General features: G+C 33.2%; 1 protein-coding gene across 1 annotated transcript in view; it reads left to right on the top strand.

Annotated features, from left to right (window-relative positions):
- The window catches only part of LOC138712494 (pre-mRNA 3' end processing protein WDR33-like), a 76,021-nt gene that overhangs the window by 10,930 nt on the left and 40,898 nt on the right, over positions 1–24,193 (top strand). Inside the window, exon 4 of the mRNA XM_069844370.1 lies at positions 17,324–17,421. Within this exon, the coding sequence (XP_069700471.1) occupies positions 17,324–17,421 (98 nt within the window). The remainder of the gene's footprint in view (positions 1–17,323; positions 17,422–24,193) is intronic.

A 24,193-nucleotide genomic window follows, 5' to 3' on the forward strand; every position in this document is an offset into this window, starting at 1 on the left:
AGTACATTGTAGACATTATGTGGTAGATTGGCATTTCTATGGCAACTGGTCATTTGATGGAATAGCCCCATATGCTCAATGCTTTTTTCTTAATGTGAAATCCTCTATAGCCCTGTATGATAGGATGACATGAGTATGGAACAAGGCAGGATGGATGAAGATGAAGGTGATAATGGTTGTGAAATAAGCCCAGGATTCGATGCTCAAATTTACCCGCATTTGCTTGTAATGGTTTGAGAAAAAACTCAGGAAAAAACCTCAACCAAGTGACTTGTCCCAACTGGAATTCGATTCTGGGCCTGCTAGTTTCGCAGTCAGACAAGCTGTCCACTACTTCAAACTTCAATGTTTTCTATGTAAAATGTTTTTATGATATTTTGAATCATAAAGATTGTTTAACAAAGGTGCATCTATGTACGTAAAGTTTCGAATTAATAAGGTAGCACCTTTTATTTTACACTTAACGAGCTACGCAACCGTTTCATTTAATATCTCACTCACCGCCTTCTTTTTTCGCCATTCATTAAATAGTGTCAGCTCCTTATAATATTGGTCTCGCGATTTTCCTGATGTAGCTCTTTGGCTTGCTTGTTCTGCCTCTATGAATATTTGTTAGGAATTTCAATGCATTCCATTTCTACAAATTAATCTCAGACAGTACCATTTGTAATAAACACTTTTGACCACCTCTGTGTTGTAGGGGTTAGCATGCTAGTCTCTTATGCAGAGGTCCCTGGTTCGATTCCCGGTCGGGTTGAATTTGAAGAAGAAGAAAGTTAGCTTCCCTTATGAAAAGGTTGCCAGATTTGACAAAGCGTATTACATATAATTTGGAAACAGACCTAAAAGGTAAAATGATATGCATTTGAAACAATGAGGGAATCAAATATACAAAATGTCAGGAAAATTTACACCTAAGTAGCGTTTGTGCTCATTTACAGTTAAGAAAGGGGAAAAAAATATCATGAGATATGTTAGAATGATATGAATGCCATATACCGCGAGAAAAATAATAGTACGGATTTACGTATTGGCATTGATATCTAAACCAATCAACAGCCATCGGTTAAGATAACTTGAAATTTCCATTATCACTCCCATACAAATGATTTCTCAATATCTGAACCGATCCTTTGAGGGCACTAATGACTATTTCCTTCACAATGCTGTGTGTTAGCCCCAGGTTTTTACATTTGTTGGCAAAGAAGGAGGGTATGGTACCTCGTGCTCCCACCATCAGACCTATTACATCAATGTGGGATAGGCTATATTTAGGCAAATGCCAGGCCACAACATCCCTGAATATCACCGGCCTCATTCATCACCGAAATCATATTCATAATAAATCAGTAATACATATACAGTCGCCATCTAGTTCACAACAATAGAACCAGTTTCAACAATAGTACACAGCCTTCAGATTTGAACCAAAGATTAACTCGCGATACGATCAAAGATGTTAAAGTGAGTGTAAATAACGAGAAAAAAAAAAAACACTTTTTTTTTTCCTACCATAGCAACCGATTTTGACGTTTTTCCTATCATAGTAATTAATTAAGATGTTTCTCAATTGTTATTTTATCTACAAATTCTCAATGATTTCTGTTCCAACAACATGCAAAATACAATTATTAATTTATTTTCTCATAAGATATATGATTCAAAATACAATAAAACTTTGTACAATACATGTCCATTATTAAAACTCAACATGCTCACATGGAGCTGCCGCTTACATTACACATGCAAACATGTGCAGTCCATATTTTATTGGTTTGCTTTGGCTATACAGGGTAATTCACCAAGATCGTGCAATACTCTAGGAATTGATTTATGATATCATTGTGATTGAAAAGGTTTATGTAAACATGTCATATTTTTTTTTTTTTAAATTGAATAAATTATACGCCTCTGAAATACGAATATGAAAATGAAATTTACGAAGGTATAAGGATTTAAATATCTTGGAAAATAGATTGGATGTATTATAAATGTATTAAAGTACAGTCATATTATTACTCACCACAGTGCTTTGTATGAAGCTGGTTTTCAAAGTCCCCCCTTTCTTCAGCAATGCACACAGACTCGCAAGAGTGAACTGTGCATGTCATTGTAGTACGTATATTGTTGTAAACCAAACAGAATTGTCAACAGTGGAACCAATTCACAGTTCGTTTTTAATTTTTGTGGAATACTCTGTCCATTGTTCCAAGCAGTACATTTCGAGCAAAGTTCACAATCTCGAATCTGTGATTATTTCCTAAACTATTCAAAATTGGACACATGTATACATGAACGTTTTTCTTCACAATGATGTCGGGAATGAGTTCCTAGAACATTATATGATCTTAATTTAATTCAAGAACATTGACTTTGAAGTCCACACCTGTGGAGTAACGGTCAGCGCGTCTGGCTGCGAAAGTAGGTGGCCCGGGTTCGATTCCCGGTCGGGGCAAGTTACCTGGTTGAGGTTTTTTCCGGGGTTTTCCCTCAACCCAATATGAGCAAATGCTGGGTAACTTTTGGTGCTGGACCCCGGACTCATTTCACCGGCATTATCACCTTCATATCATTCAGACGCTAAATAACCTAGATGTTGATACAGCGTCGTAAAATAACCCAATTAAAAAAAAATTGACTTTGAAATGAGCGTAGCATTTCATTTATAGTCCCATATTGTTTTTGCAATTTGAGACAAAGACCATATGTTGTAACACTTTCCTTCCCATAGAGTTTACAAACAAGTGCAATCATTTGTCCACATTTTAAGTATAGTTCATTCAATATTGTGACATCGCACCTTGAGCAGCAATACCTCCACTCAAGCAAAACAAACACCCCCCCCTCCCCAGCCTTCACTCCTATCCCAGCTACTGCATACTGTATGTACAGTGTAAGGATTGTTCAAATCTGTAGACCTGTAGGTATTCATTGACTTTATCATCAGCCACGGAAAAAATTGATGAGGTCTACATACTGTATCTTTCATTTTTATCATTTAATATCCTATATAAATGAAGCACATAATATATGTTAGGCCCACTGCTGAACATAAAATACATATGCATTTATTTGTTCAATCTTAATTTAATAACAAAAATTACGAACATTTTATTAATATGTAATAGGTATGCATGTAAACACAATTACTCTATAACATTAAATATAATATAAATGAAAAACAGGTATAAAATCTCTCTCTCCTTCTTGCCACTTGTAAGGCTTATTTTTCGTTACATTCAAACAGCTGTATCTGCACACTCATTGAAGATTGGACACATATTTATATGAACATTTTTATTCAGAATATTCCATATTACTGCTCCCTAAAACCTTTACTGGAAGGAAATCCTAGAGACCCTGTGAGGAGGTCATAAATAATAGTTCTTCCATATGGAAATGTAGGATCCTCTTCTTTAACTGCATAATATAATTTTTATTCATCCACTATGATGGAGTTGCTTGAACACAACAAATTGGACGATGTATTTCCAAAATACACCAACTTTCATAAACAGGACTACTTTTTTTTTTATTTGGTTTACGTGAATCAGGGCCCATGTCGCCTATTTGAGCAACAATTGAATAGCCATCAGAACAAGGTTGTAACCAGCAAATACGAAATTATTAAAAAATGAGAAAAACACATTGTACTGTACATACTCTTAATTTTTAGAGCAAGGTTGACAATCAGATGCGTGTGCTGATTTTAATACAAGTACAAACATTACACTTAGTGCATCATTAACAACCATTATTCACGAAAAAAACTACTTATGAGAATTGAGCGTTACAAACTTGTTCTGAGCGACTATTCGAATTCTTCTGTGGATTCTGACGAGCGCTTTATACACTTACTGACATTATGGAATTCCTCACTGCTGGATTCGAACATCTTTCATGTAACAATCGCATAATAAATATTCGTCCGTCTCTTGAGATAGGACCATACTGAATCAGTTGTGAACAAGTTTTAAACTTTTCGTCACTCCAGTAATGCTTTACATACTACAGTGGCCGACAGTTTTGGTACATACTCCTGATGATTGTAAACTCAAGTTACAACTTCACACTCCAACTTGGACACAGAGACTAGGGCAGCAGTAAGACTTAACCCCAACTGCAATGTTGCTCATGATATTGAATGAACTATACATTAGAATGATATTCTTCCTTAATGCCAACAATAAAAAAATCCAAACACCTACAATTTCATAATATATCATCTCAGTGGTTATACATTTTTCAGAAGGTCAGATTTCATTCAGGATATTTTGTGGAATGTGTTTAAGCCCAGAGAAAATTTTTGCATCTTTACAATTTTATTATTTAGGATTAGAAGTATGTTAATTTTTTTTCTTTTTTCTTTTTCTACGTACAATTCATCTTCAGTGCAGTCTATACATTATCTACATTTATTTCTCTATCATCAACACTGTATTTCCTAGTGTATCTTCATCTCACCCCTGTTCAGATTCAGTTTTATGTTGTGTTCTAATTTTTCGTAATTAAATTCGCAATTACCTTCATTATTTTCCCAAATATGTCTTCATAAAAATTCTGAAATACATTTGTGGAAATTCAACAATGTCTCATTTACCAATCAGACCAGGGTTGCAGAACTGGGGAAGAAAGGGATGGAAACATGGGGATAGAGTTTGTTCCCCCATTCACAAGGCCGGAGCCTTCAGTGACGTTTCTGTGACGTTTGGCAAACACCGTTCTCTCCTCTTTCTCCACCTACCATACAATAACGCAAGGATTGAAGGGAAGGGATGAGTTACATGTTTCGGCTTATGACGTGTGCTTCAATTGTAGCACAGTTTTGCATCTCTGAATTAGACTTACATTAATAACCAGAATTACAAATTAAACAATTTGATAAAAACACTGTTAAGTAAAACTAAAACCAGATTTATTTACATAACTGCTAGAATGTTGGACATATCCAAATGAACTACATTCAAGTAACTTTCACACTAAACTAACCATTTCAAAGCCTTGGTATAGTGGGTGAATGTTTTGTAAACATTTCAAAACATATCAGTAGTTGCATAGAAGAAGAGAAAAACCAAGGAGATCAAAATTGGAAATAAATTATTATATAGTTAATATGTTGGAGAGAATCCACTATAGTCAACAGCCAAATGAGAAAATTATGGAAAATTAGATAGCTCAGAGTATGTCGACTTATTATAAACGTGCAATAATTACAACTTTTATTTCTAGTAAATTCACTTAGAATAGGCGACTGCAGTTCTTTCATATCCTTTGTTTATTTATTTATAACCCAGTTGTTAATTTATTCTATGTAACGGTGGAAATAATTCTGAAAGTTGACTCTGTAGGTAAACTGGTCTACACAACTGGCTTCATATGGGTGAATGACGAACAGTCAAGTACCCGCCATAAGTAAAAAAAAATTTGGAAATTGTATCCTTCAATATTTGTACATATCACTACATTCAGTGACACTTTTTTGTGGTTATCTTCTTCTTCATCATTGTCAGTACCGCCACCCTACCACCACAGGGTTTGTTTTAATCTCTAGTTGAATATTGTCTGCCAGTTTTCTTTTTTGTTTGGGTTTACATTGTAAAATGTTGTTTCATGATGGCTTTGTTTAATTTTTCTCTAGTCTGTCTATACACTGTAATATTTTTCATGTTCTTTTATTTTAATGCAGTAATATAACATCTCTCCATTTTATTACAACGTGCCAGTATGTTTATCTCACTGCAGTACCCATGGTAGATTTTGAATATAGCCTATGGTAAATTTCAGAATTCAGAATGTGGTCTCCATAGTGTTAAGTTCTATCCCTTTTAATAGATCAATCTTCTTGATGTATCCAGCTGTTTGCTGACAACATAAAGTCCACTATAGTCCACTGTAGTCTATTCAGTTGTTGTTTTTCACGAGAAATGAGGGGTATTTTGATCAGTGTGTCATAATTGAATGCCCACGTCTGTTTCTTATGCATTTTCTCCTATTTCGTTTTTTAAATTAATTCTGCAGTACAATTGCATTTTATTTTCCTAGTTTTTAGTCGAGCAGGACTTCCTCGAAGTGTGACAATTGCCTTAACAAAGTATCTGCCTAAGAGGATATAGCTGTAGGACTAAGAGGACATTCCATATTGCATTTTTTAATGCTACTATCATATAATTAGTATGTTCGATCCATTTTGAAGTGACTGACAGTCTGTAGGATAAGTGGAATTCAACATTTCAGGCTTCAGAAAGTTTACTTGCAAGTAACAGAGATTATTGCTATTACTGATTTGATATGAATGATATAACATGTACAGAACACTTCTCGATATTGCCTAGTAATCCAAGAATATTTCTTCAAATTGAAGTTCAGTGACTTCACAAATGCAGTGGATTTTTATTTTCTATCGCTATTAAAAACCATACAATAATAGAAAAAAAACTTCATCTTTTGATATGATTTCTTGACTATAAATCATTTTTGTGGAAGCTTTTGTCATAGGGTATGTTTGACTTTAGTTATTTTTTACTTGTTTTTTATATGCATCTAATTAGTATACTCTGACTTTCTAGATATATTTTTGGTGACATGATATATATTATATGACATAATGTATTGTATATATATATTTTTTTCATACTGATATACTGTATATATAGATACATACAGATCGATATGATCCTTAGGTACATCATTCTCTGTGGTGCATGAAATGTATGTGGTGTTTAAATGTGGCTTGCGTTAGTATAATTTGAGATAAAAAAATTAAAGGGAGAGAAAAACTCTAGTGGATGCATGTAAGATGAGTTGAATGGGGAAGAATGGTAGTTGGTGGTGAGAAAGTCTGAGATAATTTTATTGGTAACTTGATATGTTATTTGGCTGTGCGTATAGATGACTATACAGATGATCATATGAATGAAGTGATAATACCAACTTAACCCTCACTAAGATGGAAATTCTATCAGTCTTTCTTCATGATGAGTCTATTTTATTTGAGCTTGTTGATCTTGTATCACTATCTTTCAGATGTTCCTATTAGCATTTCTTATTGAAGTATATGATTACATTTCTTCCTTGTGGAATTTGCTGTATTCTATGGTCTGTTGCTTTATCAAGTTCTGGAAGAGATTAATATACGTAGAAGCTGCTTCTGTTTAATATTAAAAGTGGGATAACTGTACATTACTTTACATGAAGATAATTTCACATTTTTGGGAAGTTTGAATAAATACGGTGATTTTCATACTGTTAATAAAAGTGATCTCCTAACTCCCATTCTAGTCCAACATATTATATTGAGGTAATAAAGTTCCTATGCATTGACTTTGATTTAATGAACACCTCTTTAAAAATGGTAAAACATGTTATTTTTATATTAAAAATAAAATAAGCTTTTCTTTGTGATGGACAGTCAGTGAGAAAAATAAAGCCGGGTAAGAAGCTGTCCATTTCATTTACTTTTTACATTATTTAATTGGTCATAGCACATTTGTGATATATTTTATTCTGTGCTTTCATTCTGGACAAATTAGAAGGTCTCGTGTATATTTTATAAAAACAATAAAGCCGCGAGAAAATTAAAGTCCTTTCACATACCTTCAGCCCGAGTATGTTGTATGCATATTCATTATATGTATATATGAAGCTTTGATGTAAATATATTTGTCAACTTCAAATAAAGTTTTGTTCTTTTGACCATGTTAACAAAATGAAATAAAGCAGAAGTATCAGTACATGGTTTAGCATGATGTCTTGAATTCTGAGTCTGTTATTTAAAGTTTTACAATAAACATGGTGTCCAGTTTAAGCCAAGAATAAATAAAACCGGGTAAATAAAGAGACCTTTCCACAACCATCATCGTTCACATATTCCTTGGTGTGAAGTGATAATTTGTTTGATCTTGGTCATACTGGCTTATGAATAAAGTAATTTCTTCCCAGTTTCCTTTATAAAGTCAGTTATATTTTCCTTGGTGTGTGTTCATTCTTTATTATAAAGAATGTTATGAAGAATGTTGGATCGCTTAGCTGGGTTTGGTTGTTGTAAGTGTTCTACTCAGGTAGCATGTACAGATAGTTTGTAGTTGAGAGATTTTATCACATTTAAAGATGTGTTGGAAACTGTGTATTATTACGTGATTGAATTTACCAGTTTTGCAACATTAAAAAATAAAGACACTATTTTTACAAAACAAAATTGCACATATTTTCAAGGGTTTTCTGGCATTCATGTGTTTTAAGTGTAAAGTAAAATTTTCAATGTACTCTTTAGTTAAAATCTTACATTCAAATTGCATTCACATGAATGGCAGGCATATCCTTGGGAATTGTTTTTATTTTAAAAATATAGCAAGTAGTATTGCATTGTTTTGAGGACTTTCAGGATTCTTTAATGTGGAATCTCTGGAGTACTGGACACATTGAAAATGCCTTCTCAATAAAAGTTTTTTTTTTCTTTGTTACGATTGCTGCTGACGAGAAAAATTATTTTCACAGTTATTCTGAGAAGCCAAGGCATTCTCTTTGTTCCTTTCATATTATTAAAAAGCATTCTGAAAGATCCTTTTAAACTCCTCCCTCTGACCCCTTTAAAAACGAGTCACACACATAATATATTTTCGTTTTGTTCTTTTTTATTTATAGCAATGGATAACTATAATGTAGGGACTTAAAACCATCACGTAGTGATAGGACAGAATGTAAGGACATTTTTTTTTTTATTTTTGGCCCTTTTATATTTCAAAATTTAGTATCTTAAAGTTGGAAACGAGGCTGTGCGTGAATTTGGCATGAGAGTTGTTCACATTTTGTTTAGGTTGTTTACAATAGGTGCAGTAACACAGTACTTCTGTATACAATGGACATCCACACTATGAAGCAAATTAATTGTTATTAAGTTCGTATTTTTAAAACAAAATTCTAGGTATGCCCTAATAAACGAATATCTGTATTTTTGTCATACATTATCATGTATTTATGTCGAGATCCATGTCAAGATATGGAATTTCTTACAGATCAACATCAGTATAAATATAGTGTAGAGAAAAATGTTACAAAAAGGTTTGGACTTCGATCTTTACAAAACTAATGTTCTTGATTCTCATTATGCAATAAAAAATTTGAATAGATTCACAAAGTCTTTCATTCTTACAGTTTTGTAGATTGTTACAAATTATGATTAATGAATAAGAAAAAAGTCATGCTCTATGTATTTTGGTAAAAATTACAACAGTGAAGATGATTATGACAGTTTGCATGGGATATAATCAGCAGTACTATTATCACTCCTTACAGTGGGAAATTCGAACTGTCTGTGAACAGGAACATTTTAAAAATTATTTGAAAAAGGTGATAATTTCGTAAAATTATAAATTCATTATATTATGTAGTATGTCATTTAAAATTATATTTGGAACCTATTCTGTAATAAAATTATTGCTAATGTTATCCTTTCCAAGTTATAAGATGATGATATGATCTCATTCATGTTGGAAACAAGCATCACCAGACTATCACAAGTATTTGAACACAAGTTGACGTTTCACGCATTGCACCCCATCAAAAGGTCAGACTATTTCTAAGTAGCTGAAATATAGCAAACATAATCTCGAACAGAAAAATATCATCATTAACCATCACGAACTAGATCTAAATAATTTGTGTCACAAATTATTCATTAAACTAATGTTGCAGAAATAACTTTTCAAATTGCCAAACACATAATATTGACTTCAGACTTGTAGGAAATGTTAACACTATTGATTACATGTTGAGTAAAAGTTGTAGATTATTTCTAATAATAAGTTTTTACATAAAATGATTTTGTGTTCAGCTGATATATACATTTTAAGACTCTAGCTGCCATATTGTAACAAATCATTTAAAGCTTTTAATAGTATATTTCGTTATATAGGCACAGTGTTCATTTAGTCAGGAAAGTAGTTGTTGTTTTCTAATGCCAGGCATTTGACAATAAAATCAGGAAAGTGATACCAGTTGTAGAACAAGGAATCTCTTTTTGCTGTTAATAGTTTATTGAGCCTCTTTGATATGGAGATCTTCTTACGAATGAGATGATTAGAATTATGTTAATCATCACTATGGTTTAATAGATCACAGTATGAAATTCACAACCCTAACTCAATATTTTCTTAGAGAAAATATTTCTATGTTACAAAGTTTTTTAATAACAAAATAGTGCAAACATTCCAATTTATGGTGTAAAGAGAATTCATAGACTGTTTCATCTTTTATCTAGCATTGTATTGTCCCATATATATATATATATATATATATATATATATATATATATATTTTGAGAGATCATTTATGTAGAATATCCATTTGATCTACATGATGTTTTTTGCTTACTGTCCATTTTTGTTTGCACAGTACTGTGTTATTATGAAAGTAGGAAATGCAGCGTATCTATAAATACTTGTTTTAAGTGGCCCAAAATTCTGTGTAGAGTTTACATTTTTGTAGATACTGGAGCATAAAATACGAGTAATTCGCATTAATTAGTCATATTTTTTCTGCAAAATATTCTTATGATGCATCTAACCTTACATATATACCAGTGAAGCATAAATAATATGAGACTGATATAATACAGGATACTTCAGCAGTAAACAAAATAAATCTGAAGTTTTTTTTTTATTATTTAAAAATAATGTGAATAATATACAAAATAAAAATGTTTCTTCATACTTTGAAACATTTGCTTACATGCCTAATATTCAATACGATAACATTTCTTGAGAAATATATCTTTTTCAATTTTGTCATTTGTTATGAGTTAATAATTTTTCAGCCTCAGAAAGACGCTTCCATACAATTTGCAGTAGTGGTCTAAGACACCTCTGCAAAGAAATTTAGAATAAATGATGATCTAGAGCCAAAAAAGCACAAAACCTAATTAAAATGTTCAAAACCATGTGGGAAGAGCGAAATTGTACATTGAATTGCCAGTTTTGTGTTTAGAAGCATGATAATTGTAGCTATTTCATGATTCGAAAGTTAAAACATAAATGAGAAAATGATGTTTGGGAAGAATAAGTGTATATTATTCTAAATATACTGCCTTTAATTTAATACATTAATTTATTAAAAGTACATATTTTACCTGTGGTCCATGACACTAATGCAGAGTAAGATACTCATGTACATTTCCATATAAATAACCTGAGGAATGTTTGATTTGAACTAATGTGATGTGAGACAGTGGGAACTTGTCTCTTTTGTGTACTGTTTCACGTATCTTCACAGGTGCACAGCATAGCATAAATGGCTCATTTACTAGATATGAAATGCACAATTTCAGACACGATTTCGAACTAACTTGTAGCTTGTTGTAATTATGTATTTTGATATGTGCAAAATTTTCACAAGTTCTGTAATATAGTCCAGAGAATACAAATAAAAGCTTTAAATTAGTAACCAACTTTGATCTTGCTTATTGGAAAGGAAGTTTAAATTTTACAAAAATCATAACAGCGAAACATTTCTAATTACTCAGATCTATAGTACAAGAGACATGAATAATTGCGAAGTATGAAGAATAAAACAAATACGAAAGGAGAGAATGGAAATATGTAATAAGTCAGTAATACAGGTTTCGAAAACCTGTGTGTAGAGTGTGTTCAAATGAGAATTTTCAGAACAAAATTTAATTAACAAGAACTAAAATGTATCATAATGTTCACAAAGAATAACATGTATAAACTTTTAATACAAGGTTAAAAACTCATGAAAAATAATAAATAGGAGGTACATGTAATCAGTCGTGTCCTGTAGTTAAGGAAAGTATGCATAGTTATTCAGTTACTGTATAGTGTCTGAACATTGTTAAGTCATTTTTAATTCGACACAGAATTGTCAGTTTTAACTCTACAAATCATAATAATTTGAGAGTGGCACAATAAGGACATTTTGCCCAAATGAAATTTATTGTGGAAAAATATTAAATGTTTCAATGCTAAAATATCTTTGTTCCTAAATTATTGGAGCAGATTTACATCAATATTTACGAAATAAGCTTTTGAAGATTAATAGTTTTGTTTGTATTTAATATGCTACCAAATAAAATAAAATAAATCTTCCAAAATTATCAAATTTTTCGTAAATGCAAGAACTAGGTAACTTAATTTTGTACACTGAAGAGAGCGAAGTAAATAGTTCATACAATGGCTGCACTCAACACGGGTTACAATACTAACCAAGTAACTTTTGTACATCTTATGACAGAAGATTACACATTCTGTGAGTTAATTATTTTGTGTGATGAAAAATTCATGAATTTGCAATAAGGGAAGAAATTGAGTAGTCAGCAAAATTGGTGGTTGATACCAGTTTAAAACATTAATTTACATGTATATAAGTAGATATGACAACATTGAAAAGACTTTCATGATTGCCTTTGGGAATCCTGGAATGGGTGGCTTAAGTTTTTCAAGTGTTTCCTGGAAAATGACTCTATTGTCTCCCTATAATATTTGGAAAGCCTGGTTCATTGGTAGTTGTAGAAATATTAATGGAGAGGGGGAAAAATCGTACGAAATATGAAGACTTTTATGAAATACGAAACTTTTACCAAACATTATGAAATATTAACATTTTTTGGCGTTAATTGCATTGTACATATTGTGAATCATGAAAATTCTTCTTCCTATATCACTAGCAGCAGTGGTTAAGAATATGAAATGTCATATTTGCCTGTCACTATTAATAACTCATATATAGTAACAGTATATTTAATTTAGACAAAGTCTCCAATAATATTTGAGATTTTCGTTATTGTTTCATTAGAGTGATTTTTAGGTAATTACATGGTTTCATCAATAAATTCATTTCAGCGAGCCAAATACTATCGGAATGCTTGTAGGACAGTGAAATAAATCCATGTTTCTGTGCATTAGAACATAACGTAATTCCATGAACACGTTTCGGAATTCTATTCTCATTTCATTTTTAGGAAGAAGTAAGATGACTGGGATGCATAACATTGTTGCTTTGATGTCTCACCCTGGGAGTTGGGCCTATGATCAGGCTCTTCCTAATAGTGTAACACATTTTAAATTGTATGGATCTAGAGAAATACTGAGGGGTTCAAAACGTGAGAAATGATTTTCTGTGACATAAAAAAGTAAACAGAATATTCCATCACAAAATGAAGTTTTTTTTCCTGGGCAGTCCCACATTTGCTGTGGTTTTTCTCCCCCACCTACTTTATTGTCTTCTGACTGAGGGCAGTGTTTTCGGCCTCCGCTTACCAGACAGATGAATTATTGCTGTTTGTCAGTGTGTGATTCAGTAAAATCCTCCAAATAGTGGCAAAGTATGTGCCGTGAAGTTTTTATGTATTTTTCTTCATAAATCATGACTTGCACCATATTGTTGCTATAGATGGAATGGCTTCTCAGAAAGTGCAAGGTAAGAAGTGGGGCTTGATGCCTAATTATAAGAAAGAGAAAATTTTGATACTTATTTTATCCCCCTCCCCCCCCCCCCCCCCAATGTTTCCTCAAAATTAAATCTTACTTAACCTGTACTTTGCATTGGCTAATACTTAGCACTGAGTTTTGACTTTACTGGAATGTTCCTTTCAGTAATGCTAGTCAATCTAAAATTTTGTTTGTAAAATTCTCATTCGGTTCTGATTGTAAAAAATACCTTTGGATGTATAAGTTTTGATGCCTTACGCTGAGATACGGATATATGTGTGTAACCATTGTGTGACATTCTTATATGAGGAATAGCTACACTACACTAGATTAGTTAATCAGCATTATGTGGTCCTGTTATACAGGGTGCACCAGAACTCTACCGACAAACTTTCACATGTTGTTCAGGGATGTTTGCAAGTGTTTTGATATAAGGAACCTATGTTCTCCGGTGACTTAATACTGAGTAATGTGTTGATGTGTTTACTTGTAGCATGTCGTTTGGATGGTTATAAGATGGGTTCTGATAGATTACAAGGAAAAATTAAAAAGTAATCAGTTAAGTTCTGAAGTAGGTACTGTAATACAAACAATACAAAAATTACATGAGTAATGAAACAAACCTTAGAACAAAACATATACTTGTTTGTTAAACACTTCACTTTACAGTACTCTGTGTACTGTCCACTTCGTTTAAAGCACCTGTTCAAAATGTCGACTGCCGTGATCACAGACTCCAGTTGACACTGAAATGGATCTGGTCGCAAGGATTCTCGCAGCCTCTGAAGAGATGCGCCAATCACCTATGATGCTAGAGTATATGGAACAGTCCATGGTGCGTCGCTGTACAGTTTGTAGAGATCATGGCAGTCGATATTTTGAACAGCTCCTTTAAACGGAGTGAAAAGTACACAGTGTACTGTACGTGAAGTGTTTAACAAACAAGTATGCGTTTTGTTCTAAGGTTTGTTTCATTACTCATGTAATTTTTGTATTACAGTTTATGATATTACAGTACCTACTTCAGAGCTTAGTTGATTATTTTTTAATTTTTCTTTGTCTATCAGAGCCCATCTTATCAGCATCCAAATGACATACTACAAATAAACACATCAACAACACATTACTCAATAATAAGTCAGCGGAGACCATAGGTTTCTTATATCAAAACACTCAGCCAGCATCCTTGAACAACCTGTGAAAGTTTGTCGGTAGAGTTCTGGTTCACCCTGTATATTTTATGGAATTACAAACATAACAAATGTATGGCATGAAGGCTAACACAGGGCAGTATTTACTATGTAGATTTTTGTATGTAGAATCTTTCCAACTCTCTTCATTTCTCAGGTAACAGTGGTATATTTCGAGCAGTTTAATTATCTACTTTGTTTTACTAAGTTTATTGTAACTATAGTATATTTGTTAGTGCACTTCATGATTGTCAATTAGGGTTGATTAAAAGTTCACTAGGCTCATTGTTATTTAAGATTGCCGACTGTTTTTTTTCGTACTAGATTTTCAGAGCATTTTCATGAGCTTTAATGTTGAGGCATTTTAATAATAATAATAATAATAATAATAATAATAATAATAATAATAATAATAATTTAATTATGATGCATACTGAAGAGATCTCTTTGTTAATGATTTGCAAGAGAGAGCTGGGTATACTATTAATTTGGAATATCCTTGCTTAGAACAGAAATACATTGACATTCTGTACAGTCTGCATGTTCAGATACTGGTACATATACATGCTATTTAATTTGTAGTTCGCAGTTTTATCAGATTAGTCACACTGCTCTGTTGCAAATTGTCGAGAAATACGCATAAATGTAAATTTAATTGAAAATGTACAACTTTTAGATTAAAAACCCTTTTTTAATGTAAATATGATATTTATATTTATGAATCAACTAAGGTGAATAATTTTATAATTTTTTAAATTTATATAAACAAAATAAATTAAAAGTTTATTTACAGTGTCATTTAAATGATATGGATAGTTTTAAACTGCCCTATGATTGAGGTTATGTTGATTCAACATAAAATGTATGAGAAACAACTGAAATTGTGTAATGTTGTAAATGACACAACTTGTATTATATTTACTTCTCATTTAAAATAGCAAAACGATGGATTACGTTACATAAAACAGTAAGAAAACTAGATACAAATTTTGATTTTGTTTCCAGTTACTTTTAAAATTGCTGCTGTAAATTATCGAGTAACTTAAGTTTCCAACGAAGTAGTGACTTACCGGTATCACACTATTGAAGAAGAACTTCGATTTCATTAGTTAGTGACAAAGTTTTACCTATTAATACGTAGAGCATAGTTTCAAAATATAATCGTAAAGCCTTAACAGAGACACTTCTTAAAAACTTCAGTCTTAATATTACCGAATTTCTTATTTATAATGGAGTAGTTAAAGAAGACTCTCATTTTAAAAGTCAGTCGGCAGGGTTTTCACGTACAAGCAAAGCTATTTCCTAATTACAAAATGTTTATTTATTTTTAAATTTTATACCCCTGCTTGAAGATTTCAACACATGGAAAGTGACATAAAAATACAAAACTGTTAATAATCTATAATCAGTATTATCAAATATTTTAACATGATTAATCAAGATTGAGAGATTATAATTTTCATTTTCATTTTACATAACATTCTTTTATAACTTTCCCTAATTCAGGTATTTTTTTTATGTTCTTATTCTACTGTTAATCATTTTCGTATTCTGTACTCTTAACACATGCGAAAAAATGGGAAAATTAAACATAAATACATTTAAGTAGTAATTGCTGGTAAATGACTGGAGGAAAAATACTAGTAACTTTCGGTTTTTTTAACATTATTCTTATTTAGTACCATGAAGCTTCAGGCTATGTAACAGTGTGCGTGATGTTACAGACTTAAATGCTTTTAATTATTTTAATTATACCGTGTTTAAAATATTTAATGTTCTAACAGCCAAAGCTCACTTACGACTTGTACATTTCATTGTTTGTTTATGTAAATGTAGCTTCATTCTGGTGTAGTAGTAGTAATAATAATAATAATAATAATAATAATAATAATAATAATAATAATAATTTATTTTAGGTATTCGAGCTTAATTTGGATGAAATGTTTCAGTAATTATTTAATAGATCTGTTAAGATCTGATCAGTTTTTAGCCAAATCTTATATACTGAATTAATATTTTTTTAAATTATATATTAATAACATAGATAGTTCTTCTGTCAAAAATTTTCACAGCTATGACAATTTTAGAATTGATAGATAATGATAGGATAAAAATGCCAGGGGTGTTGTATTGTTTATTTGGGCAGTATCTCAATTTAAAAATTTCCAAACAAAATTATTCTTACTAAATGCCTCAGAGATTATGTGCTTTTACGCATTTTATTGGAAAGAAGTTGATATATAATTATCGGTATTTATTTGGAGAGGTTTTCTTGTATAGATAGGTTTTTCGTGATTGTTTTTTATTTTATCTATACCATTTCATATTATTAATGTTTTAGTAATGCATCTTTTAGCTGTTACTGGTGTTAATGTTTAAGTTCCATGAAATTGTGCATTAAATTTATATTTGAAAACATATATGTGATTATTAATTTAACCACGGTTTTAATGGTCATGTATTTTAAATTTAAAAATGGCATATAGTAAGTCTACAGTTTGTATTGACTTTCTGCTACCAGTATGAAATATCTCATCGTTATGCTGCTTATTGTTATTTAAACTTCTCGTCATAAACAGATATCTTATTTGAAGCCATATTTCCTATATAGTGAATTTTTAGCATCTGTTTAAAAATTTTCCACCACCTGTTTTCTGACGCTGTTTTGTTACCTCCTGTCTGTCCCTCCCATAGCTTCAGCCCAACGGACCATAAATTTGTGACATGCTCTGATGATGGGACATTGAGGATCTGGGACTTCATGCGGTGTTATGAAGAGAGGATACTGAGAGGTAAGTACCATTTTATAATATGTAATATGGAAAAAAAAAAAAAGTGAAATATATTGTTTTTGTTTATTAGTACGGATTGTTACGCATTTAAACTTCAGTGGGAAATTAACAGTAAAGTCCACACCTGTGGAGTAATGGTCAGCGTGTCTGGCCTCGAAACCAGGTGGCCCGGGTTCGAATCCCGGTCGGGGCAAGTTACCTGGCTGAGGTTATTTCCGCGGTTTTCCCTCAACCCAAGCTGAGCAAATGCTGGGTAACTTTCGGTGCTGGACCCCGGACTCATTTCACCGGCATTATCACCTTCATATCATTCAGACACTAAATAACCTAGATGTTGATACAGCGTCGTAAATAACTCAATAAAATAAAATAAATTAACAGTAAAGAAATTAGCATATTAAATTTTCTTGTAATAAAATAAAAGATGGATATTTCTTGTAATATAATACAAGACGGATATATGGAACTATTATTGATGCAAATTAAAGTTTCATGTAGAATTATTATATGAAAGTTTGTAATGTTTAATAAAATACATTGTTTTCAGATAAAGTTCTAAGCATAAATTGTAACATTTTTTTTAGAATTTTAATACAAACAATGTTGACACTTATGAAACATAAATTTTATCACTGTAGTACAGAAACTAAATGACTTTGATTATGGTGGTGATGGTGATGATAATGTATGTATTTATTCACACTGCAATGGGTATATACCCAGTGGCAGTGGTAACTAATTACACTCAATAATGACAATAATAAACTTATTAATTAAAAATACAGTTAATAATAATACAAATAATTAATACTAACAATAATTAATAATAATAATAATAATAATAATAATAATAATAATAATAATAATAATAATAATAATAATAGGGAATATCCTAAATTAAATGAAGCACAATCACTTAAAATAACATTTAAAATAAATCTAATTTGTATCTTAAATCTAAGTTCGAACTAAAACCCACGAGTATGATATGTTCATATCTGCACAAGTACCTTTCCACATTACACTCATTTCGCTGTCAACTCACTCACTGCACTGGAACTACGACACATTTCACTGATTCTATCCTGATTTCACTAACACTTAAAAAACATTTCACTGTTCAAATACTTTGCACTGCCACTATAAACTATAAAGCTTCCCTGACAGGAACACGTTTCACTGACACAACACACTTCACTGACACAACACACTTCACTGACACAACACATTTCACTGACACAACATAATTCTTCACTGATACAACACATCAATAACAAAATATCATTTACATCCTTTACATACTGTGTATAATTACCGTCTATTAGTAAAGTCCTTAAGCCTATTTTTAAATACGTTTTTGGTTGTTGGTAAAGCCTTTAGTAAGTCTGCAGGTAAAGCATTCCAGTCCCTGATAGTACAATTGAGAAAAGGAAACTTTCCAGTGTCCGTCCTCTGTCTTCTTTCCCTCAATTTATATGAGTGGTCGTTCCTTGAAGAGTAATTTGGCGGTTGCATTTTTATGTTATAAAACTTTGTATTATAAATAATGTCTGCATTGTTTTTATTTTATTCTTGTACATTTAATCAAGTTGGGGATGGTGCTTATGATTATATTTATAGTGGTGATAATATGCGACAATGATAAAGTGAAATCAATGGATGGAAGCAAGTTAACTAGAGAACATTTAATGCTTGTTCATCATAAATATGTTTGGTCCACTAGTGTTCAAACTCTGTTCTCTCTGGTGAAGTTCTTGTTATATAAATTAGGTATAGTGGCTATTGGTATTACTTGTTACATTTTTCGTTATTATTCTTTTAGTTGGATTTATTAATAAGGCTATTAAACCACAGACGATATTTCGCTTTTAATGGAGATGATGATGATGATGATGATGATGATGATGATGATAAAAATGGTGATGGCAGTGATAGTGATGATGACAATGATGATTATGGTGGTGGTGGTGGTGCTGCTGTTGCTGCCGATGATGATGATTATGATGATGCAATAGTAGAACCAGTTAGCTAGTAGAAAGGAAAATCAAGAAAGAAACCTATGCCACAACTGCTTTCCATCAGAAATCTTAAAGATCGACAGACTTTCAAACCTTGTTTTCTTTGTTATTAATATGCTAGTTATAAAAGTAGTACATTTTCATGTAATATAACTTGGATTATAAATAATGTCTGCATTGTTTTTATTTTATTCTTGTACATTTAATCAAGTTTATAGGAATTTTTGTAGTGCTGCATTAATGACTGATACAAAGACAAAAAAAATAATTTGTATATTGTCACATATGCTTCGTCATGTACCTAGACGTAGTTATACTTATGTATTAATATTCAGTTATTCTAATAGAAATACTTTTTATCATCATAGTTGTTGTATCATCATCATTATGAACAAACTGTGTAATATCTGTTTTTATCAAGAATTAAGATGGTGTTAGTCATGATCTGTATCTAGGTTGTCCAGATTCTCTTCTACGTTTGGGTCAGTATCCAAGTGCCAGTCTTGGGAACTTTTTATTTTCGTTCATTGCAAATGTGCTCATTTTTTTTTTTTTTTTGGTAAGATTTATGTCTCTTACTTTTATGTGATGGGGCGGCCGGGTAGCTCAGTTGGTAGAGCAGCTGGCTACGGACTGGAAGGTCCGGGGTTCGATCCCAGGTGGTGACAGGATTTTTTCTCATTGCCAAACTTTCAGAACGGCCCCGAGGTTCACTCAGCCTCCTATAAAATTGAGTACCGGGTCTTTCCCGGGGGTAAAAGGCAGTCAGAGCGTGGTGCCGACCACACCACCTCATTCTAGTGCCGAGGTCATGGAAAGCATGGGGCTCTACCTCCATGCCCCCCAAGTGCCTTCATGGCATGTTACGGGGATATCTTTACCTTTTACTTTTATGTGATGAGAAGAGACTACAGTTCAAAAGTATTGGAAAGCACGACTGCTAATGGCTTCATTGCCAGATGCAAGGCACTAGACAACAACAACAACTTTTTTGTGATGATTGATTCAGTGAACCACTCTTGTAAACCTTAATAGAGTTCTCAGGAATCTCACCTGTATGCCTTTAGATTTTGGGCATTGCAGTTTTTCAGAATTCAGACTTTTCTGTCATACATTTGTAGGAATTTGTTGTTGATTTTATGTTCTGTCACTTTAAGTTTATGCATTTTGTCGTGTTGTCTTCCAAATATAGTTTTATTGTCCTATTGATTTTGTTGTACTTTTACAACTGCAATCAATGACATTCCTGTCTAATGATGTTATAATTCCCAGGTTATTGATCTCGGAAACTTCTTTTATTTTTTTATTATGATGTACTGAAGTAGGCCTATATGTGGAGTTTCAGTGCAGTAATTCTGCATTTCCATATTGTGAAGAATCAGTAAAACGGAGAAATATTTTGTTTTAAATTCGCGTTATAATATTTTCTACATTTTTACCTCAGAATTCCATAGATTTTTTGTTGGAAATATACATATTTTTATTCGAAATATTTTAGCGATTTTATTTAGTTGATATATTGTGTATTGTAACAGTCCTCAGTATTTCCAGAAACATTCACTAAAATTTCTTAATGTCAACTGAATATCCTCCAAACTCTTTTAATTCTTTAAAGATGTGTGTGTGGTGCGTGCATCACTTTTTAACACACAAGATTGCAATTCACAATCTTGTAATCTTGTCATAAGTATGTCATTCATCAAATATTTTATTTCAATCTTCGAATTCCTATATAAGGATTCAAAAAGTTGGAAGCTGTTGAAATGGGTATCACCAAATTATTTTCATCAGAAACCAGAAACTGGTACCATCGCTGTTGCTTCTTCTTCTTCTTTTTTTTTTCTTCTTCTTCTTCTTCTTCTTCTTCTTCTTCTTCTTCTTCTTCTTCTTCTTCTTCTTCTTCTGGTGTATATTTCAGCTACAGCATACATAAATGGCCCATTGTGCACTCCATCAGCTGGAAATCAACCCAGAAGACCACAATGTGACACCAGCCTTGCGATACTACTGTGTCTAATTCCCTAAATTTCTTAGGAGACAGTATATGTTTTCCGAGATAATGATATCTGATTTGACTTATACCTGAACAACTCAGCAAAATGTGAGGTGATGACTCAAACCTCACATTTCCTACAAGTTGTGTGATCACTAAGACCCAATGTGACGTGTAGATGCTTATTTAGATGACAATGTCCACTCAAAAGTGCTGTTTCCCATCTTAGAGTTCTCCTTTCAATGCTAGGAGTTGTTTAGTTGAGTCAGGTTTTGGTTCTCCAGTAAGAAGTTAGCCTGTCTCATAGCTGTTGTAAATAGATTGCTAATATACTCAAGCTCTTTTCATTTTTCTGTATTTTATCTTCCCGAATTTATTCATTTCAATGGATAGAATTTTATTTTTTTTGTCACTCAGTATGTGGACAGTGTCCACCCTTCTGCTTATAGGTTAGTATGAATTTCACAATTGTATAGAGGGTCATTTTCTTTGTTTCCTTCATAATTTCTCTACTTCGACTTTCTTCTTTGTGGGAAACGTAGCTTTTAACTTTTTACATGAATGGGGTGCCAACTTATCCATGACTCTTTCTTTTCGTTTGGTTCTTCCCTTTCGACTTGCGCAGCATGCGAGGCCCTACCAATAGCTATGCTACTGCCGGTATAGCCCTCATGGTCAATACAGCACACAAACTACTCCACCACATAAAGGCCTACAAACTTCAGAGATTATGTATTGTCGTGCGCCGGTCTCTGTTGACGTCCCTCTGCTGCACTGTGATCAGGGGTGGAGAGAGGAGAAACAGGAGTGATGGGACAAGATGGGCCGAAGTGTGTGGGAGAGAGTGATGTTAATGTCATGTTTTATTTAATGACACTCGCAACTGCAGTGGTTATATCAATGTTGCTGGATGTGCCAGAATTTTGTCCCGCAGGAGTTCTTTTACATGCCAGTAAATCTACTGACATGAGCCTGTCGCATTTAAGCACACTTAAATGCCATCGACCTGGCGGTATAGCTCTCATGGTCAATACAGCACACAAACTACTCCACCACATAAAGGCCTACAAACTTCAGAGATTATGTATTGTCGTGCGCCGGTCTCTGTTGACGTCCCTCTGCTGTACTGTGATCAGGGGTGGAGAGAGGAGAAACAGGAGTGATGGGACAAGATGGGCCGAAGTGTGTGGGAGAGAGTGATGTTAATGTCATGTTTTATTTAATGACACTCACAACTGCAGTGGTTATATCAATGTTGCTGGATGTGCCAGAATTTTGTCCCCCAGGAGTTCTTTTACATGCCAGTAAATCTACTGACATGAGCCTGTCGCATTTAAGCACACTTAAATGCCATCGACCTGGCCTGGGATTGAACCCGCAACCTTGGGCATAGAAGGCCAGGAGAGAGAGTGATGTTGTGATAGAAAGGAAAGACTCTGATTACAGATACAGTTATTCATTTAAGCAATTTGCATTCTTCACTATTTGTGGGTAGGGGAAATGGGAGTGCCATTGAGAAAAACTAGAATATTGAAATTGTGGTTCAATGACTCTGATTGGAGTTAACTCGAAGATATGCTGATGGTAGGACTGGAGATATGAGAGGGGTAATGGGAGTGCCTGGGGAGAAGTGAAGAGATCTTGCTCAAAAGGGGATGCGAATTCAGTGGGTAGGAGAACTGAGAGACGGGAAACAGGGTGAGAAAGGTTCTCGACTTTCGAAGCTCTGCAAACATGGCCCGCGATTCGATGACCACTGGAGGGGGAGGGGTTACTCTCTGCTAAAGAGCTCCGCTGACAAATGGCCCATGATGGGCATCCACAGAGAGGGAAGTCAAGGATAGTTAGTAACAAGCAAGCCGAGCTAAATAGGAGGAAGTCGAAAGCAGGATTGTTGTAGGAGAGAATTGTGAGAGATTGAAGTAAGGGAGATGAAAAGAAGTTATTTTGAAGAAGAGAGGAATTCTGTCTGAAGGGCTGTGGAGGCTGTCCTTTTATTAGGGGTGTCACGGCATAGTGATATGTCTCAAGCAGTGAAGTGGAAGAATGCTTCCTTGAAAGCGTCCCTTTGCAGATTTACACGGAAAAAAGTGTCTGGGGCGTGCATTTGCAGGGTGCTGCCATGTGGCAGGAGCATTGTAGCCGGTCTTTGCAAGACCAGATGGTGAGGGTTGCTAGCTACCCTCTCAAGTAAAGAGAGTGGGGGACACAATGCAGCTGGCCATTTCCTACTTGAACCAAATAATTTTTTTATATCTAATGCAGCTTAGATAAGCCATTCTTTTAAAACATACAGTACATTCAGTGTGTACATGAACAAAAGTTTGAAATAATAACAGGGAGGAAAATAAAATATTAGGGAGAGAGTTTTGCATATGCTTCCCAATATCAGTCATAGATATTTGTGGAGTAGAGTGCAGGGCAGTGTTGAACTGTCCATATCTTCTTGCATATTGCAAAGTGGACAAAGAGGACTGTCCAGAATTCCAATTCTGTGTAAATGATAGGCAAGACAGTCGTGACCTGTAACCATTAGGAAGTGTGCAACTGCTACACTTCTTGAATTTGTTGGAGTGTCGTCAGCTATGTTCTTCCATGATTTGTCCTTCATGCATTCTGCTAGTTCTTCATGAAATTGCTGCTTAATCCTGTTTTTGATGGTTGTGACTGTGGAGTGGTATGAAGAATTTCCTGTTGGCTGTTGGGTGACTGATGCTTCTTTCTTTGCTAACTGATCTGCCATTTCATTGCCAGTAGTACC

The sequence above is a fragment of the Periplaneta americana genome, chromosome 13 (assembly GCF_040183065.1).
Source record: "Periplaneta americana isolate PAMFEO1 chromosome 13, P.americana_PAMFEO1_priV1, whole genome shotgun sequence".
NCBI classification, from domain to species: domain Eukaryota; kingdom Metazoa; phylum Arthropoda; class Insecta; order Blattodea; family Blattidae; genus Periplaneta; species Periplaneta americana.